Source organism: Anopheles gambiae, chromosome 2, assembly GCF_943734735.2.
Source record: "Anopheles gambiae chromosome 2, idAnoGambNW_F1_1, whole genome shotgun sequence".
Classification (NCBI taxonomy): Eukaryota; Metazoa; Arthropoda; class Insecta; order Diptera; family Culicidae; genus Anopheles; species Anopheles gambiae.
In genome coordinates, this window is record NC_064601.1 from 43737158 (window position 1) to 43757245 (window position 20088).

General features: G+C 45.0%; 2 protein-coding genes across 7 annotated transcripts; both read left to right on the plus strand.

Annotated features, from left to right (window-relative positions):
* The first annotated feature begins 392 nt into the window (after positions 1-392).
* On the plus strand, positions 393-2070 carry LOC1271595 (beclin-1-like protein). Its single transcript, XM_310418.8, has 2 exons — positions 393-1718; positions 1783-2070. Exons 1-2 carry the CDS (start codon positions 559-561, stop codon positions 1895-1897), a joined length of 1275 nt encoding a protein of 424 aa, XP_310418.6. The 5' UTR covers positions 393-558; the 3' UTR covers positions 1898-2070.
* Positions 2071-3150: 1080 nt separating this feature from the next.
* On the plus strand, positions 3151-19454 carry LOC1271596 (proline dehydrogenase 1, mitochondrial). 6 transcript variants are annotated; one of them, XM_061641686.1, is made up of 12 exons: positions 3151-3309; positions 4200-5408; positions 11272-11393; positions 12965-13051; positions 13143-13333; positions 15584-15648; positions 15735-15913; positions 15980-16154; positions 16239-16400; positions 16499-16690; positions 16768-16945; positions 17024-19454. In XM_061641686.1, exons 2-12 carry the CDS (start codon positions 4950-4952, stop codon positions 17227-17229), a joined length of 2016 nt encoding a protein of 671 aa, XP_061497670.1. In that variant the 5' UTR covers positions 3151-3309; positions 4200-4949; the 3' UTR covers positions 17230-19454. The 6 variants fall into 6 exon arrangements, with proteins under 6 accessions (XP_061497670.1, XP_061497665.1, XP_061497671.1 ...); XM_061641681.1 differs by lacking the exon at positions 11272-11393 and adding an exon at positions 11920-12041; XM_061641687.1 differs by having other exon boundaries at positions 3173-3302.
* The last annotated feature ends 634 nt before the right edge of the window (positions 19455-20088 follow it).

Genomic DNA, 20088 nt, shown 5'->3' on the forward strand with positions numbered 1-20088 from the left:
CGCTAGCACTGCATTTTTATTTTCATCATTTCACAATTTGATTATATGTAATACATTTTATGTGATTCAAAGGCTCTATCACAAAAAAACGATGAGTGAGTCATCCAGTTTTGTTGTTGAAAATTAAATAATAAATTATTATGATGAATAATGGCTGATCTTTCGATTATCTTATTTCTAGCAATACTTCAAGGGAAGGATTGAATAGCTCCTGGTGTAGGGCTGGAATGCCAAGCTCTTAGTTAAAAAGCGAGCTAAACGGGGATTATTGAACTGGCGAGTTTTTTCTTTAACGGGCAATTTGAAAGTGTCCATGAACATCCGTAGAAGCAAATCGAACAGTAAGTATTCAACTGTGCGCTATATACATATTTTTGCTTTGTTTTTATTTGTAGTCAAAATGTCAAACCAAAAAGGCCAACAATATTTTCATTGCAAAGAGAAACGATAAAAGTATCGCACATATCGCAAGTCCCCTTACAAAACAAAGAAAGGGTGCGCATATTTATACAACCTAGCCATTTCCATCAGTTCCGCCAGAAAGTGTTCTTTTGTAGCATGAATGACGCAAAGGTAAGCGTTAGCTTTTCCTGCCAGCGATGCATGCAGCCCATTCATGTCGACGATACATTCGCCAGCCTGGGCGAGCATACGCTGGCGGAGCTGGCACTACCGATCAACTCCCATCTGGAGGTTGACCTCGAATCACAATCGGCCAGCTTTGACCACTTTGTGCCACCGTTCCGTGTAACCGATTCGACAAATGATACCAACGGGTTCATGTTGCTGTCAGACGGCCAAAACAAGGAGTCGCTCGGCCACAGCTTGCGCGTGAAGGCGGAACTGTTCGATGCGCTATCGAACAACTCGGAAATCGACCATCCCCTGTGCGACGAGTGTACCGATACGTTGCTGGAACTGATGGACAAGCAGCTCAAGATCGCCGAGGATGAATGGAACGATTACAACAACTATCTGAAGAAGCTGGAAATGACGGACGATGTGCCAAACATTGAAGAGCTGGAGCAGGAACTGGCCGGCCTGAAGGAGGACGAAACACGACTGCTCGAGGAGCTTAGCAGCCTGTCTCGCGAAGAGCAATCCATCCGGCAAGCGGTCGAGGAGCAGGAAAAGGAAAAGCAGCGGCTCGAACGCGAGGAGAACAAATACTGGCGCGAGTATACGAAGCATCGCCGAGACGTAATAACCACTGAGGACGAGTTCCGTTCACTCGAATGCCAGATGGCGTATGCCCAGAGCCAGCTAGAGAAGCTGAAGAAAACAAACGTCTTCAATGCAACCTTCCACATCTGGCACTCGGGACACTTTGGCACGATAAACAACTTTCGCCTTGGGCGGCTACCATCGGCTCCGGTCGACTGGTCGGAGATAAATGCGGCCTGGGGTCAGACGTGTCTGCTGCTATCGGCCTTGGCACGCAAAATGAATTTCAGCTTCAAACAGTATCGCCTGGTACCGTACGGCAATCATTCCTACATAGAGGTCCTGGGCGAAGGGAAAGAGCTACCGCTGTACGGGAACGGAGGATTCCGTTTTCTGTGGGACTCCAAATACGATGCGGCGATGGTTGCATTCCTCGACTGTTTGCAGCAGTTCAAGGAAGAAATTGTCCGCCGAGATCCCGACTTTTGCCTGCCTTACCTAATGGAGAAAGGAAAAATCGAAGATGCATCGACCGGAAGCAGTTTTTCGATCAAGTAAGTAACGAAACACCAGCTTTGCAAACACTCTTTACTATTCCTGTCCATTATGTTTTTGCAGGATCCAATTCAACTCGGAAGAGCAGTGGACCAAAGCGTTGAAGTACCTGTTGACGAACTTAAAATGGGTGCTCACGTGGGTATCGTCTCAGTTCACCGAGGACAAGCAGCGGTAGAACTCAAAATACCTTCCCTTTGCCCCGTGCAAGTGCGAGGCAAACTGCAGAACTTTCGTGATATTACTTCGTTGGCGATGGTCCTCGTCGTGTATAGATAGAACAAAATACATCCACTATGTATTGCATAACTCTCTGTTGCGTTAGTGATAAATAAAAGTTAAACCATGAAATTATCAGTGGCCTTATTATCAAAAGCTTATTACAATACATATCGCACGATTTTTCCCACAATCGCGTTTAAATTATCGACAGGCATGTTTAGAGTAAGATTTAAACATATGTTTTATTAAAAAAAAAAACTTTGAACTAAGTCTATAAAATGTTGTCCTTAATAGATGTGGTCTGCGGAAAATGTATTTTTAAAACCAAGTGGTCCACGATCCGAAAAAGGTTGGTAAGCACTACTCAACATACAAAAAGTCAGTGTTCGAGCTAGGTGAACAGGTCTTCGCAGTTTTGCCCTTCACAGCAGTGCTCGGGCTGTCCCAATAGGATTCTTACAGGAAATATCTCATACGAATTTTTGTTTTTTTATCGAATCGAAAACAGAAATAAAAATGAGTGTAATTGGTTTTGTTCCAAATTGATACTATGTATGCTATATGGTGGGAAAGATGCACCTAGAATAGCTGATTGCTTTTGAATTTTCTAAATATTGCCAAAATGTGTCCATCAAATGAGTGAAGCGATTTTATTAAAACTGATTTTCAAAACAACGAAATGACAATGCACAGACAATCCAACAGTGAGTACACCGAAAATAAACACAATGCATTTTTTTTGGCCACTTAATGTTGTCCACCAACACAATCGCACACCAGCGCGAGCTCTTTGGCGGCCATCTTGAATTCTCAAAACCCCTCACAACGCCTTTCAAAAACGATCGCCAGTGAGGGAAAATCGCACCGAATTGGAGCGTTGGCGAGCTCGCGAAAACCGGTTTTTGTCCTACGGGCCGCTCTGTCAATCTGCTGTCCCACGAAATGAACGAACATTGCTCAGCGGATTGATTTTGCCTCGTTAAGGCAGCGCTCTGTGAGCTAGCGATAATGGCACATGATATCGGTTTGGATATTGGTTCGTGACAAGTATTTGTGTAATTTTTAAATCTTTTTTGTTCACCGAAACACTGAATATTCTTATAGTCTAAGCCAATTCCTTCATTTTTCACAAAAAATATTGTTTTTTAATGCAATTAATGGCTGTTCTACAAGACAAGGAACGGATGCCAGAGTACAAATCGAACAAAGTTTTGTTTCTTGCCTGACAGTTGTCGTTAGACAACTGACAGAGCGCTGCCTAAGTCGCCAGCCGAAAGAACGAAAGCGAGCGCACAATTTTTCCTCGCGAGTAGAGCACCGAGTCTGCCCAGTCTGGACGGTTTGCAAGTTCTACTTCCTTCGTGCGTGGTAAATTGTTAAGCTTTAAACTTGAGCCGTTTTGCTACAACGGGGGAGAAAAAACCAACTACATTAGTGCACTACTGCAGCGAAAAGTTTCCCAAACGGTTCTGCCTGAAATATTGCCCTTATCGGCACGCTGGAACAGGTGGCAGTGAATATAAAATTAGACACTTGTAAATTTGCTGACACCGATGGCAATTCGGTTGCCGGGGAGTCCGTTTCTCGCATTCGTCAGTCGATAATCTACAGCTGAGATTTAGTTGCAAAGTTGTACTTACTTTTCGATGTGCACAGTAGAATAGTAATATATTTTTTTTAACTTAAAAAGGGACGAACAAACACCAACGTCCGAACAGTGCGAAAACGAATATTTGATCCAGACGGGTTTATTGCCAGTTGTGCACTGCTCGAATGAAAATTCACTCTAGTTTTGTGGTCTATTTTCATACGATGCAGCAAATGCTGTTAGTTTTCCATCGGCACGGAAAAGAAATATTGGAAAATTTGTTTCATTTACGTAATTCCGACGCTGGTAGTGTGCGTCGCGTATAATTGCGCATGTGTGCACGTGCGTCTCTGCCCGACTGTGTATATGCAGGCGAGCGGATGAATTTGCACGCGATTGTGTAATCCCGGTAATAGTGAGAATATTCTTGGCCGCTCCATTGCCAATTGAGCGATTGCCGCCGGCTGCCCCTCGTCCCCGTACACCTGCCGGCAATTGTACCCCGCGTTTCTTCCCGCAACAACCGTCCGTCGCGAAAAAATGCGTCGCCCTTCGCCACAACGAAGGACGGCGCTTCACGCATTATCACGTGCTATTTTCCGTTGCTGGACGTAAGATGGATTGAGCAAGCAATGTTCCAATGCCTTCCTTTTCCGTCGTCTCTTTACAGGATTTACCGGGAAACAACAGAAAGCAGATTCGGGGCTTGCGTTAGCACTTGCGAAAAGAAGGCTAAACACCAGGAAGAAAAATCGTCCTCGCCGTCTTGTGTCGTCGTCGTCGTCCCCCCACCAGTTTTCCAGTTCGCCTCCGTTGAGTGACAGAACAGTGTCAGTGTATTGGTGTGTGTGTGCGCGTGTGTTCGTGTGTGTGACAGCAAGGATCCGTCGCCTACTTCGCCGGTATTTCGCCGTCTGTGTGTGTGTGTGTGAGAGAGGAGAAAGAAAGAGGGAGATAGTTTTGGAGCACAGAAAGTGTGCTCTACTTGCGACGTGTGATTGTGTGGCGCTGCACATCCTTGGCTGGGTCACATTGGTCCGTTCGTCCTGTGACGCAAAAGCGAACTGTGTGTTGTGTTGTGGCCCTAACGGTACACACGTGCTGCCCGCGAGTGTGCTCCCATTGTGTGTGCGGTGTGTCAATATCCTTTTCCTGCTGGTGCGTCCAAGTCAAGTTTGTTTGAGCTTGTGCAAAAAGTGTCCAACCAAAAAAAATAAAAGCCGACGTGTGCGCGTGCCCTTTTCAGTGTGTAAGTGAGTGCAGCTGCTGCCGGTACGAGTAACACGGGAATTATAGCATCCCTGCCTCCTCCGAATACCATCTCAACTGCTCTTAGCCCAACAAACTACCCGGTGGGGTAATTTCGGTGCAAGAAGTGCTCAGTACGTACGCAACCCATCCATCCGGCGCTAGCATTACCATGGCCTTCCTCCGTACGGTTTCGCGCTGTAACAGCCTGGTGCCGCGCAAGGTGTCCTCCCCGTCGTCGACCGGCACGAACGGATGCTTGTCGCACTCGCGGTCGGAGCAGTTCCTGCGACAGTACGGCATTCATGCGGCCAGCAACCACCGTGGCCAGCTGTCGAGCGCTTTGCTGGCGGCGCTCAACCACCGGCTAACCCTGGAAGGACACCCGTCGCTCGACGGAACGCGTCGCTGGCGGTCCACTACGGTGGCGGCTCCCTCGCCCGTCAGCACCGGTGCCCGCCAGCGCCAGCAGCAGGACAACAATCCCTCCACCCCGCAGCGCGATCCGCTGGACGTCAGCTTCAACGATCCGCATGCGGCCTTCAAGAGCAAAACCACCTTCGAGCTGATACGGGCGTACTTCGTATACGTGCTGTGCTCGTCCGAGTTTTTGGTGGAAAACAATATGAAGGTAAGGACGCGCTTTTGGGGACCGGCCCGATGCCCAGACGAGTCCAGTGTTTGGTGTGGCACTCTTGGGAACGACCCGCAAAGCCCGCTGCCATCCCACGAATGTAGAAGAGTTTGCAAAAGGCGACCAGCTATCCTTCATAATCTGTACGATTTTAACACCGGTCTCCTCCCCCCCTCCCCCTTTCCCGACACCATGAATGCCGTGCCAGAATCATTTCCCTTCGATTTCCCTTCCACCACATGCTGCCGCTTGTACACGCTCTGTGTGTCCCGTTCGTGTAAGCTAACAATCGACCAAACAGAAGTGAAAATCCGTTACGTCAAGAGTCAGTCGAAAAGGACCGTCTGGTGTGCTCTGGGGAACTTCAAAACGAAGAAATACGGTTTCTTCGCTGTCAAGTCGGCTTGGATCATAATCGATTTCAGCACACATGAATACGAACAACGGGGCGGACCATCCCTTCGGCACACTTGGCCCCATCCTAAAGATAGTCCATTACATCCTTACACCGGATCGTTTCCCTTTGGCGGTTATGCATGTGATCAATAGCGCGATATTCTGGCACATGCACAGCCGCCGAGCGTTCGCGTCACATTTAGAACAAGCAGCAACAGAATGGGGCTGGCTTGGCTGTGTATACAAGCCCCCTCCCGTTCGGTCATTTCCTTCCTTTGTTGCTAGGGCAGTTCAATACTGCACCGAGGCGTTGCATAATCGTCCTTGTTGTTTTGCGATCGTTTACATTGCAGCTAATTTGAACTGGTGCCCATTATGCAAGTTACGCTACAATGTTGCACTGCTTTACAAAAACAGCCGGTCACAAGTAATCAGTAGCTGAAGTACGGTTTTTAAGCTTTTTTAAGAAATAGCTAACAACTCGAAGTATTACTCCAATAAATGTGGCGAATGTCAGCTATCAGACTCAGGACATTTGAGTACCTGTGCACAGTAGAAATTCGGCCACGCTCATCACATCAACAACTACCTCGCGGTGAACGCGTGGCCAGGCAGGAAGTTTTGAGTGGTACCGCCACTGAAATGTGCTAAATTTATCCTACACACACTCTGGTGTCGGTTGGATAGTTTAAAGAATTTCGCAGGAAAAAAATACGAAAAAAAACACACAAAACACTAGCTAAACAAACCCAGTTTCTCTCGCGGTGGAGAGGGTTTGTCTTGCTAAGATGATCTATCACCCTATTCTGTATAATGTTCGCACACACACACACCAAGTCGAAAGTGAATGAGCAATAAATAAGTGCTTCAGAAGACCGGGTAGAAAGAAGGCGACCTGAACACATCGCACAAAACATTGCCCGTGCACCAGCTGCAAAGTTGGCAAGATGTTGGCAAGCAGCGGATCGCCACCGTGTATTGCTCGCGTTTGAAAGTCTCGTGCTCATGTTTGGCGATTCGCATGAGGTGTGCGGGTTGACCTTTTTTTCTCAATCTGCCACAAGTCCACTACACTTTCGTGAAAGAATACCCACCGGCGGTGTATTTTTGGCACACCGTTGGGGTGTTTCCCATGCCTGTAACGATGGGATCCACGAAGCACGAAAAGCAGGGGACGCGGACAGAACAGGCTCTGTGCTACTGGTGGGTTTAGGCGCGTCACGCGATTGCAGAAAATTGCGAATCATGTGAGTGGACAGCACAAAATTGTAACGGCTGTGTTTAGCTATTTGTTAATTTCATTAATTACATGAGCTGCACGATGGATTGACATTGTCCAGCAGAATGATGAACGTTCACTCAATCGGTTCCCTTTTTTACGTTCACTTCTGAACGAACTCAATTAAATTCAGCTCCGGCTTTCGTGCAAAATTGATCAATTTTCCTATCATCCAACGAATGGTATGGCTGTATGCGACACACTTTTATTCCTTGGCGCGCGGTAAACGATGGAAAATTGCTAAATGAGCAATATCACATGATAGTGCCGCGACTGACGGCCGCTTGTAACGGCTGCCGCAGTACACCACCGGCGTGTTTCACTGGTCACCAAACAATCCTGCCATACGCGAACGTGTGTAAACCCATCAACGTGGCAGCAAGGGATTGATAGAAGCGGACGTACAATTATGCTAAAATTATCATTCACTTCTAATGCCCACATTGGATTTTTTTTGCTTCCACGTCACGCAGGTTGTCTGGCGCCTTGGGCTGGCGACGCAGCACACCGGTACGCACCGGTGCTAGGACGACGCACAATTAATTTACATGTGTCCCTGGATCTCTCACCAAAACAGTCATTCAGCTGTGTGAAATGGTGAACCCGTACACACACACACATTGTAAATGTTTTTCGTAAGTAAGCCCACGCGCGTGTTGTTGTCGCCCCGGGTTCAGTTTAGGCACAGGATATCATGAAAATGTGACAAAACAACCACATCTCCGTCCCATCTCCCCCGTTGCCCCATTTCACAGAAGGGATGATACAAAATGGTTGGTTATTTTTGTTTAGCCGAATGAATGAACCATATGGAAAAGCGATATTACTCCCAGCGATCACGCGATTAATCCATGCTCCGGAAGCCATACTACAGTTTGGATAATAATGAAATTTACTTCAAGGAGCAGGACGCATTCGCGGAGCGATTTGATTTCGTTGAACCAATTTGGATGTATTGCCCACAACCGGCAACACGTACGTACGTAAAGATACGTTTGATAACGAGTTGCATTTTGAAATGTAAAACATAGTTGCTGGTAGTAACACTCCGTACACTAAACATTATCTAACGGTGCCAACTAACCTTCCCAATGATCGTTTGCAATAAGGAAACGTAGCTGAAGAAGCATGTCAAGTGGTGTTGGGTTCTATATTTAAACCTGGTGCAGTCGACGGGCAGGGCATCACTAGGCAGAGACTCTTGCCAACAGCTGAGAAACGTTCAAAGTTTGGCAGTTTGTATTGTTGCCGCCGCCGCCGCGCTACACATACCGTTCACAAAAGTGGAGAGGTCAGAAAGACCAGTGAACCGGAACCACCTCAAACCGGTGCGAATTCGGCCACAAGATATTAGTGTTACTTAGCACAATTAAAGTCACTTTGCGGTTGGACGCACGTGAGCCGTGATCACATGATGATCATCCATTCCTCGATGCAACCATTATGGCAGCTTTAAGGCTCTGTCAATGGTTTTGCAAACTCCAAAGTCAAGCCTGAAAGACTCGACGTTGAGCGTTAAACGTTTCGACAAACAGGGAGGTGGAATGTATTAAGTTGTTCGCTGGTTGCCGAAAGATATCCCCGCCCCCCTAAAGACAGCTTCGTGACCACGGGCCATTATCATTTCACAATCAGTGCAAGGTCTCGGTTGCGACTTGCCGATTACCCGGCCACAATGCGCCAGAGATTTATTCCATGACGTCTGGTGTGTTCAAGCTTAGGACGACAGATCGTCATGGCTGCACACTGCGTACTCGGTTGTATTAATGGCGCTAATTAAACGTGTTTAACGTGCCGTCGGTAAAAAAGGGTATAACCTGACTGTGTGGCGCACATCACACCTTCACGGGATGTGGAACAAGAAAATCTTGGCAAACCAGTGCGGCCAGTATGGTGCTCTACATACAATGTATTGGTGCTATTTACAAAACTTTCCGCCCGTGACCGTCATCTAACCGCGAATGCACAAGTTGATGGACATCTAAGTCGGAAAAGCCTGCCCAAACGAAAGTATTCGCATGATCTTACTGTACGGTCAAATCAGAAGCCAGATCTTTATCTTCCAAGATTTGAAGGGTAGGTCGGATAATGGGGCCATCCGCACCCGCATGGATAAGAACATGAGAAGCGCGCAATAAAATAGTGCTGACCTTGGCAATGCACGCGTTCCGGTTGGTGGCGTTAGTGATGCGGAACCTTCGCTACTAGCGCTTTTTGCAAAGACGCATGCGGTCTCTCATACTATTAGAGGCTGGGGCGGACGATCGACCAAGCAACGTGCCAGAGTAGCTGTGAGCCGCACGCGCTAAAGTAGTATTTGTCAACTTGCCCGGTTAGTGTTTGTGCAACTGGGCTATAGCTGCTTTAGATCGTCCGCGTCACTTGTGCCACCGGGTGCCGCCAACCCGCACCAATGGCCCCCGCATAGTTTGGATCCCATCCATTACAACTTAGTTGCATAACCTCGCGATCGGTATTGCACTTTTTGTTGCAATGGGCAGTTTCGCGGGAGGAAATGTGACGTGGGAGGATTTTTTATCTGTCATCAGCTGGCAACTGTAAATGTTACGAACACATATCACTTCCACCACACCCATCGTTGTGGAATATTGATCGTCGGAAGGAGTGAACCGCTAAAGTCTCATTACTAAGTGCTCCATAAATTCCTATCGTCGGTTCAATGATTCATGTACATAGGGCTGGGCTGTGCTCTAGCAGGTTTCGTATTGTCGGGGATTCTAATTTTGAACTACATGATAAATTGAGAATATGCAAAAAAATTACAAATAATATTTGCAATACCTACGCTTAGCTAGAAATTATTGTTATAATAGTTACTAAGCAATAGTTTATACCTGTTTCTAAGCGGTGAGTCAAAACATTAGCAGAATGCGTTAGTCTATTGCTGATGACAATCGTGTAAGCGATAACTGTTCTTTGCCGTCGTGCTATATCTAACAACAACCGTTTCCAGCCAAATGCCGTTCAGTTTATTTTACGAGCTTCCAGAATTTGCCTTTACGATCGTGTCGTGTCTGAGTGGCGCGCATTGTCCAAATGGCCAAAATCGCTACGGATTGAATGCAAATTGTCCTGAACTTGAGATGACATTGAGGATGGCACTCTTGTGGCTTGATAAAATGAAACTACCGTGAGTGTGGACACGTTTGCGCGAATGGGTTGGCAAATTCTGGTCATTCATTTTATGTCCTAATTAAAATGATTCGCGAGTTGACGAAACAGGTATCAGTAAATCTCGGTCGATTGTTCGCCGCTGCACGATCCCTAATCTGATCCCAATTTAGCAGCTTCCCTGTATCCTTCTTCTTCACACTACCCGAACTCTTCATAATCTAACCGACATGCAGTGATGTATTGTGTAACTAACAATTGACCAATGTCTCTTCCTTTCTTTTTCTTTGTCTCTTACTCTCGTTTCATTATGTATGTCACATTGGGCTTTTGCCTTTCTCTTCATCGAAACTTGCTGCACGAATTTCGGAACTCAAAATTATACCAATTGGAATGATGTGATGGCAAAATTCACCGTACCTGTGTTACAATGATCCTTACCCCGCATGTTCGATCCAACTATCCCTGGGAATCGCTCGAAAATTCAAAATGATTCGATACCAAATTGTGCCGCGCATGTCTATCATTCTGCATCTCCGAACCCCGATCATCGTTGCGCTGCCATCATACGAAACACACAAATACGCCATTACGCCACCAAAAAACGGTCGGAACGGACCTATTCTTCCTTCATGCGATACTAAACCTCCTCAAACGAATGGCGTGCTGGTTATATATTGAAAATTGGAAAAATTATATTGGAAATTGAACACAATACGATTTGGGCATTGAAATTGGCGTAATATAAAACAAAAACAACCAAACGAATGATTTGGCCATGCGCAATTGCAATGATAACCAATAAATTGACAAAAACAAATGCAATATAAAACATTTTAAACAATACACACAATCGTCGACCGTTTGCGTGTGGTTCGTGAATGGCGATCGTATCCTTGTTGCATGGACTACACTACTACCACCAAAAAACCACCTGCCACTTCCGACTCCATCTGCGCACGTTCTCACGCTCATACGAACCCAACGGCCAATGTGTAACGATCATCACACCATCCCGCGCTCGCCTTGCGCAAATCGCACGTGATTTTACAGCTGATGAAAGTCGCGCAAACCATTCTCGGCGAAAAGCTCTTTACGCTGCTGATGAAGTATACATTCTATGGCCATTTTGTGGCCGGTGAAGATCAGCAAAAAATTGTCCCAACACTGGAAAGGTACATGTAACCGCTAGCGAATAGTTGTATTTCTAATGGTATTATTTTTCTTTTCTTTCTTTTCTCCTTTTTTTGTATCTTTTGTATCGTTTTTTTTCTTTCTTTTTTCATTCTTCACGTTTGTTTTTCGTGATATAAAAAAAACACACACAAATATTACTTTTATCTTTTGTTCAACGGGATCGATGGTTTACCATTTACTTTTCGTCCTACAATATTTGTTGTTAAACTACAACATGAAAAATATGTGTTCGCAAAATTTTGTCTACAAAAATCTCATCCTCCCATTCGCTTTTTGATTGGATTTAACAAACAATTAAATATAAACTCACACATATGTACACAAAACTCGCATCCTCGAACGCGGCAATGTGTCTCTCTCTCGCATCTGACTGATTGTGGATCATCAACCCCCCCGGCGGCCCCGACCAACCTGATCGTTCCGGAATCCGGTCGTATCGGCGGGCTCCCTCGATGGTTCCACCCGAACGGTTCTGCGTCCCTCTCCCCTCTTCTGGCCCGATAGATCATGAAACTGATGCGAGCCATTCTCGGCGACCGGCTGTTTGTCTATCTGATGAAGCAGACGTTCTATGGGCATTTTGTGGCGGGCGAGGATCGTATCCGGATCGTGCCAACATTAACAAGGTGTCTCTATTCCTACCAATTTCTATACGTTTCCCGTTTGTGATTGCGACCTTTTGTAATGAGAAAACGAATGCATTCAGGCAAAACATTTCACCTACACGACGACCCGAATGCGTTGGATGCGCGTTTATTGTTGGCTAACTGACTTGTGCACTTGTTCGTGATTCTTTCATCACACCACACCTGTCCCGCACTTTCCCTTCCACGTGCTCCGGAAGAACGCCTTCTGTGGCGTGAAGCACACGTGTGCGTTCCATCCCAAAACTCCTTGTTTAGTGTAACCATCTTGTGTCTTTACGTCTGTTTAGTACATGTATTGTTTACCATCAGTGCCGTGTTGATGTTTGGAGCATAATTTCGTCTGACGATGCAATACGATTTTTGACGCTCACAATTATTTATTTTCCCTTCTGCATCGTTCTTCGCTCTTATATCGTTTTATCCATATACAGACAGTACAGAACATGGCTGTATGCCTTTCATTTTATGTGTATATAACATGGATAAATGGGCACATTGCGCAACGAAAAGTGTTCAGCGTGTTTGTTACAGTTTAATTTTCCTGAAATAAATTATTTTTCATCTAATTGTAAAAAGTCATGTACAAGACTCTGGTGGCAAGCTCAAAGAAAATAGTATGTTTTTGAACTTCGATAACAGTTTGATAACCTCATGAATTTTATGTTGATTTCAATAGATACTTTGTAATAAAAACACCAGGAAATTTAGTTTTCATTCCATGTATAGTTGTAAAGCATCCATCTTGAACTTATGTACATATAATTTCTGATTAAATAATTTTGCATAGATGTTTTGTTTTCATAGAACTAACAAAGATTATTCACGGAACAATAGGCCTACCCGAAAATTCTACCACAAGAACACATATGCTTATCGTTAGTTTCCTTCAAAACATATTTTAGATTGCGTTCGTTCGGTGTCAAACCGATTCTTGACTATTCGGTAGAGGAAGATCTGTCCCAGGAGGAGGCAGAAAAGCGCGAAGTTGAGTAAGTAGATCGGGCCTGCTCCGGGACGTCTGTCTCGTGTTAAAGGTGTCACACCACTCTAATATCCAATTGCATCGTTCGCCACTTTCAGAGCTTCCGTGTCGTCCGCGGGAACCAACCTGTCGGAGGACAGTGCTGACTCGCTGCCACAGTACAGCGTCGATAAAACGTTCGCCGATCGGCGATACAAGGTGCAGAGTGCCAGGACGTACTTCTACCTTAATGAAGCCACCTGCGAACGCAACATGGAAACTTTCCTCGAGTGTCTCGACGCGGTAAAAGGTGTGTATAATGGTCACGAAGACAAGGGAAAGGTTTACTTATGAAAGTCTTGTTCATAATATTTTGCAAATGTGATAGACGCTAATAATAACTTACACAGACACACAGACACACACTCTAGACGTGGTGCAAAAATATGGTACCTAATTATGCAACAAAACCCTTTTTACCTAAAAATATAACCCTTCCTTGGAGTCACATGATCGCGTTAGTCCATCATTAAAATCGATTGTCCATCAACAGGTTCGTGGCGTACGATTTGGCAAACCCCAGGGTATTACAAAAAAAAAAAAAAACTAACACAAATGAGAACCAACTTGTGCGCACATGGGCTCAGGGCTTAAAACATTTGCTGACCGGCACCGAATTTGCAACGGTTGCATAATGAGTGCTTCATTTTCTTCTTGAATCGAGCACAGTGCGATGATGCACTCGCGGTCCGGTCACCGCCCGAACGGCTGCACAGCTGCAGCGAGAATATTACTGGTCTTACGTACAGCCAAATGCTCGTCGTTTTGTTGGCCCGAGAAGCAATAAAACAAACAGGAAAAATAAACTGGTGCATGCTGCAGCGAGAGAAACCTGACAACCGAGTCTAGCGCAACTTTTACCGACGGCAGAGATGACCACGTTGCATTCAGCAGCGGGTCGCTCTGCTCCGCGGATTGGAATTTTATTTATTGCTCCACCTGACGGCACCGGAGCGTGATCCAGCAGATGGGGAGAATGTAGCCGGTGTGGTTGCTTTCTCAGCCGGTCGCTCGTGATTTTCTTGCGCTTCACTTCCTTCCGGTGACTTCTGCTTCTGCTGGAACGTCAGGGACGGTTGCCGAAAATGGAACAACAGCAATGGTGCGATCGAAAATGCTGCACATCGCGCCCCTATCGCTGCTTCGTTTTGCTGAGAAAACGACCAAAATTAATAGGCTCTGCGTGTTTGCGGTGGAAGCCATTTGATCGCAAAATTCAGACAATGCCCTTGGGCGATGGCGAAACGTATACTTTTTTAGAGCAGGACAAACCGGCCAGGGTATCTCAACTTTCTTGTTGTTACATTTTTTGTGTTCTTCCTTAATCAAAAAAGAGAAACACGTTTTTTGTCCGTCTGGACACACGGGGCCCGTGGTGTCCGGTTGGCGGCGCATAAAACCTGATTTTGCGATAGTGTTTCTGCCACTGACCTTCTGAATTGCCATTGACCGGACAGTGGCTAGGAGTGTGCGTGTGTGCCAGTGTCCCAAGCAATTATCTTTTGCTTCTTTACTTCTCTGCAGAATTTCGTACCATCGCTTCTGAAACACACTTTTAACGTAGATTTCATAGGATGAAGAAGTGTTTTACGAGACGAAAGTTTATGTTTGATTTGAAATTTATTGTATATTTATAATGCATGTTTGAAATGCAATTTACACAAAAAAAAAAAACATATGTTTTCTTGATCCAATGATGGATAAAACAACGCACCAAACATACGCTTGTTGAATAATTTTATTACAGTTGCACAAAATGTGACGCAAACTACAATTCCAACATAAAATGTACACGTCACGTGACGCCGCTAGATTGTTGCCCAACCCACAGTATAAAACAGACAGGCTCTACAAGCGATATCGCGCCACCAACCACTGTCTGCACCTGCCTGCACGCTGTTGGAAGAAGGAAAACCATGTTCACGAGGGGCTCGGCCATCATTACGTAGGGCCGTTTTTTGTTTGACGTCATTGTAGAGCAGATATGCAGCATTGGTCGGGAATGTTGGTTGCTTAATGTTGGATCACGCGCTGCAAATTATAGCCGAATGATTCAGAACGTTTTGCGTTGTGTATTTTCTCGACTGTCGATGGCCTATTTCAATCCGGCGGTGTGTGCGAGTGGGCAGAACATGCCAAGCAGTGTGCAAGCATGACATACAGGGCACGACCGGGGACAGGGTGATGGAAAATCGGGGGGAATTTTCCCATCATGTGTGTGAGTGTGTGTATGTGTGCATGTGGGTGGAATTGAACGATGGTCACTCTCGTAGTCTCACTCTTTCGCTTCTTCAGCTTGTAAATTCTGGTGAGTTCCATGAGTCCCATCAACACGGTGGGTGCGTTTGTACTAAAACGCTCTAGAACAGTTTAGAACGAATGTGATGGATGTCGATTAAAACATTTAATGTTAATAATGTACATATTCTTTTAATTTGAGTTATCTTATTATCTTATTAAAAAAATTTCAATTCAAATTTGTTTCCTCATCCATTTACAGGCGCCACATTCGGTACTGGTATTACTGCTATTAAACTGACTGCCCTCGGTAGACCACAGCTGCTAGTACGTATTTTGCACTCAGAGACGAGCTCTCTGAAATCCCTTCAGCATGCAATTCCTTAACGAAAATCCGATTCCGTCCATTGCAGCTTCAAGTGTCGGAAGTAATCATGCAGGCTCGCCGCTATATGATGGATTTGGCCGGAAGTACCGGGAACATTTTAACGCATCACAAAACCATTCAAGATCTCGAACGCTATCTCGGCAACGTTTCCGATAAGGCGGAGGTAAAGCAGTTTTTGGAGAAGGTGACATCCGACAAAGACGGGTAGGTGCAGCGAGAGCCATTTTTGTTTTTGCAAGAAATTGTATCAACCATCATTATCGTCCACAGCATTCTGCATCTGTTCCCGTGGACCGGTATTATTAACGAGGACTGTCAGCTGAGCGAAACCTTCCGCGTGCCGGACCCGGTTACCGGTCAAATGCGTCGCTTGATCTCAAAGATTCCACCCAAAGAAGAGGAGATGTTCCGTAACATGATCAGACGATTGAATACTATTGTTAAGGTGAGAATTGTTTGTGGCAGAAAGAGGATGTACCGTAGCGGATGGGATAGATGTAATTTACTATTTTCTCGCTTCTGTCTCCAGACTGCCCAAGACCTTGACGTTCGTATTATGATTGACGCCGAGCAAACCTACTTCCAACCAGCCATCTCTCGAATCACACTCGAAATGATGCGAAAGTATAACACCGAAAAGGCCATAGTGTTTAACACCTACCAGTGTTATCTGAAGGACACGTACAAAGAGGTAAAGGGACAGCAGCAGCATTTGGATGCTTCTTTTCTTTCTCTCTCTCTCTCTCTGTCTCGCTAAAAGATGATATTTGTAATACTCTACCTCGTTAGGTGTGCACGGATCTGGAGCAAGCCAAGCGTCAAAACTTCTATTTCGGCGCGAAGCTTGTGCGCGGAGCGTACATCGAGCAGGAGCGTGCCCGTGCCGCCGCACTGGGCTATGAGGATCCAACTAATCCCTCCTTCGAAGCAACTACCGAAATGTACCACAAGACGTTGACTGAGTGTTTGAGACGCATCAGGGTATGCACAAAGCAGCTCCTTCTACAGGAATGAGGTTGAACTAACTAAATCTGTTTCTTTTACGCTAACCATTGCAGATTCTCAAAGATGCAAACATCGATCCGAAGAAGATTGCCATCATGGTTGCATCGCACAACGAGGATACGGTTCGGTTTGCCATTGAGAAGATGCAGGAGATTGGCATCCATCCGGAAGATAAAGTGATTTGCTTCGGTCAATTATTGGGCATGTGTGATTACATCACGTTCCCGCTCGGTAAGAACCCCCCTGTCTCGAACGAACCTTCACCGCTAATCTGCTATCCTTTCTCTCCTACCATTTGCCACGTGCCAGGTCAAGCCGGTTACTCGGCCTACAAATACATCCCGTACGGTCCAGTCAACGAAGTCCTGCCGTACCTGTCGCGACGAGCGCAGGAAAACAAGGGCGTGCTGCAAAAGATCAAGAAGGAGAAGCGCCTGCTGCTGTCGGAGATCACCAAGCGGCTAGCCAAGGGGCAACTGTTTTACAAACCGAAGGGCAAATACGTTCCTATCTAAGCAGGTGCGTGTGTTGTATGCTTTCGCCATGGTGGCGGATGGAGCCGACAGTAGTAGCAGCACACCTACACACGACGCGCGAACAAGGCTCGGTTAGCGGTAGCAGCAGAATTGAATTTAATAACCCTCTGAACCTCCTCACATCCCCTTTTCTCACGTGAATAGTTATTCGTGTTGTTGTTTTTTTTTTTTGGATAATAATTGCGAGCATCTTTTAAGAACATCCCTTACGTAAAAGGAAAATAATCGAAAAGATGCAAAAGACACACACACACACGCGCGCGCGCAGATACATATAAGGGTGATGTTTTATACTGCCAAAGTATTCGCCTGTACTAGTTATGGCAAACGTACGAACCGTAACCAAAATCATCCGAGCCCCGCCGACAATGTGATTTTTAAACCGTTTGACACGGAACAGCGGTGTAAGATGTTTACGTTTACGTTTCTCGTTATTTTTTTGTTTTTCTTCGCTTCAGCTACTCTCCCCACAACACTTGACCGATGTGTGTCGTTAGATCGTGCACGTCGTGATTTCGGTTCAATGTAAAATGTGCTCTCCAAAATGTGTGTGTGTATAGATTTGTTTGTTTGAATGACGAACACAGTAATGTTTGCCCGAAATTGAATGACTACGTGCTATTTTTCATCTTTCCTTGCTTTATGTTTGGGGAAAGACTTTTGAAGATGTGTGTGTTGGCCCTTCCTGAGTCTGCTACAGTTTATGATATTGAATCTGCCGTACACAGCGTAACTTTGGTTCAGTTGAGCTACCGAACGGTCTTCACTTTAGCATACCTATTTTAACATTTAAAACGTAGTAGTTTCTAACGCTGCACCATAATGGCGGGTGGAGAAGGACGCGCTCAATTGTTCGATCTACTCCGATATATTTCTTGCCAAAAAAACGCTTCCTTGTTACTTTCCGTAACAATTTGATCATGTTCAGTGCTGCGACATCTTACCGCGAGCGTGTGTGTGCGTGTGTATGTGAGGACCGTTTTTGCGGCAGGGCTGGCTTCTTCAGGACGTAATGCTCCGGTGAAGGCATGACCCGGCTCGGATGATCCCTGTGTATTCTGGTGAACATCATCATTGAATGTTAGTATTATATGCTTATTATGTGAAGACAGGAAAGACAAGAACGCGCAACGGTAGGCAAATTTTAGATACTCTAGAATCCAGTGATGGTTACAGTGCAAACCAGCAACGCAAACACTCACATTTACAACCACCAAACCAAACGTACATGCACACACATACACACTTTGAAAAGTGCTGACAATAAACTGAGTATAACAAATTCAACTAAATGTGAAGCAAAGGCATTCGCCAGAGTAAGCTGAGTGACAGATGTGCGCTTCGCCCAAACGCATGTCCAACTGGCGAAAAACACCCTCTCCCCTCCCAGGTAGTGAGTGTGTGTGTGCGTGTGTATGTTGTATGTGATTGAACCAGTCAACGGCGTTTTATCGAGAAATAAAATCGACCTCCTCTCTGGTGGAGTTGGCGAAATAATAGAGCAAAATGTTAGGCGAGAAGTGTAATCATATTTAAATGTGTGAATCAAACCACTATTACAACAACAACAACAACAAAACATACCAAACAACAAACACGAAACGAATGCGATACAAATATTTCACAACATGTTCTAAGTAAATGTTTGCATGTTCCAATATGTTCCGTCTATACCGAGGGAACTGAAGCCGATAAGGGGAAAACAAAACAAAACAATTATGGTAATTACCGATGCTAGTGATGAATATTATTAAAAGGAAAAGATAACAAAGAACAAAAATGGATCTGAATAATGAATAAGACATACTATCGAGAACCTATGCTAAATGTGCACACAGCAGCAGCAGGAGCAGCAACAGATACAAGGAGAGAAGGAAGGCTTGGGATGTTAATGTTCTCACGTATTTGAATGTGTTTGTAAGGTTTGAAAACAAAAAAACAAAAACAGAAATGGGCATATTGTATCGTGTGTATTAGTCCGACGAAAGTGGGAGTTTAACACCCACAAACGTCGCAAACGTCGTTGTCTCTCGGAGCGTTGATACTCAATTTAAAATCGAAGGAAGAAACCCCCACCCTTCCCAGAAGGGGGGCGCATGGGTGTAACTGGCAAATGTCCTGTTAATTAATTGCAAACCTCTCTGATCGTACGATGTGTAAAAATTCTGAGACAAACAATAAACATACTGAATCAGAACGAGCAACCGGGGGCACCGCGAGATGTGCTGTAAATTTCATCCGAACATTTGAAAATTGCGCCAAACGCGTTGAGCATGTTAAATGTTGCGCCAATGGTGAACATTTGTAGTGTTCCGCTTGCAAAAGGGCTACACAAACTGTATGTGGTAAACAAAAATCATGAAACTAAAATAACACCATGGTAACATTTGTTATTTAGCTTTGTGCAGTGAAGTTGATGACTCGTGTTATAACTGCTTATTTTAAGTATTTTTTGTTAAATATAAAACAATGGCTAAACATCGACGCACAAAAGAAAGATGAAAATAATTATTCATGTATCATAACTTTCTTTCGTTTAAAAAAATCATATCTTTCTCAAGTATGTATATTAATAAAAATATTTAATTATATTATGTTGCAAAGATATAACGCTTTAATAATCTGCTTTAAAGCGCCACCCATAGTGCGCACGACCATAAAATAATCCACCATGCGTTCCACGCGTTCGATATCTATGCTCCAATTGGAGTTCATGAATGAAAATTTGCCACTCCATCGTAGCGGAATATTTTCCAAAGAACAGCAAAAGCTTTAAAACCCAATTCCAGCAATTGTTCTCACACACCGGCAATCAGCCCTCGACGCATGGTTGAGCAA

Coding starts and splice junctions, on each gene's coding strand:
- LOC1271595 (XM_310418.8), top strand. CDS start 559: ATGAATGACGCAAAGGTAAGCGTTAGCTTTTCCTGCCAGCGATGCATG. Junction 1,719..1,782: donor GGAAGCAGTTTTTCGATCAA/GTAAGTAACGAA, acceptor ATGTTTTTGCAG/GATCCAATTCAACTCGGAAG.
- LOC1271596 (XM_061641686.1), top strand. CDS start 4,950: ATGGCCTTCCTCCGTACGGTTTCGCGCTGTAACAGCCTGGTGCCGCGC. Junction 5,409..11,271: donor TGGTGGAAAACAATATGAAG/GTAAGGACGCGC, acceptor GTGATTTTACAG/CTGATGAAAGTCGCGCAAAC. Junction 16,155..16,238: donor GATTGAATACTATTGTTAAG/GTGAGAATTGTT, acceptor TTCTGTCTCCAG/ACTGCCCAAGACCTTGACGT.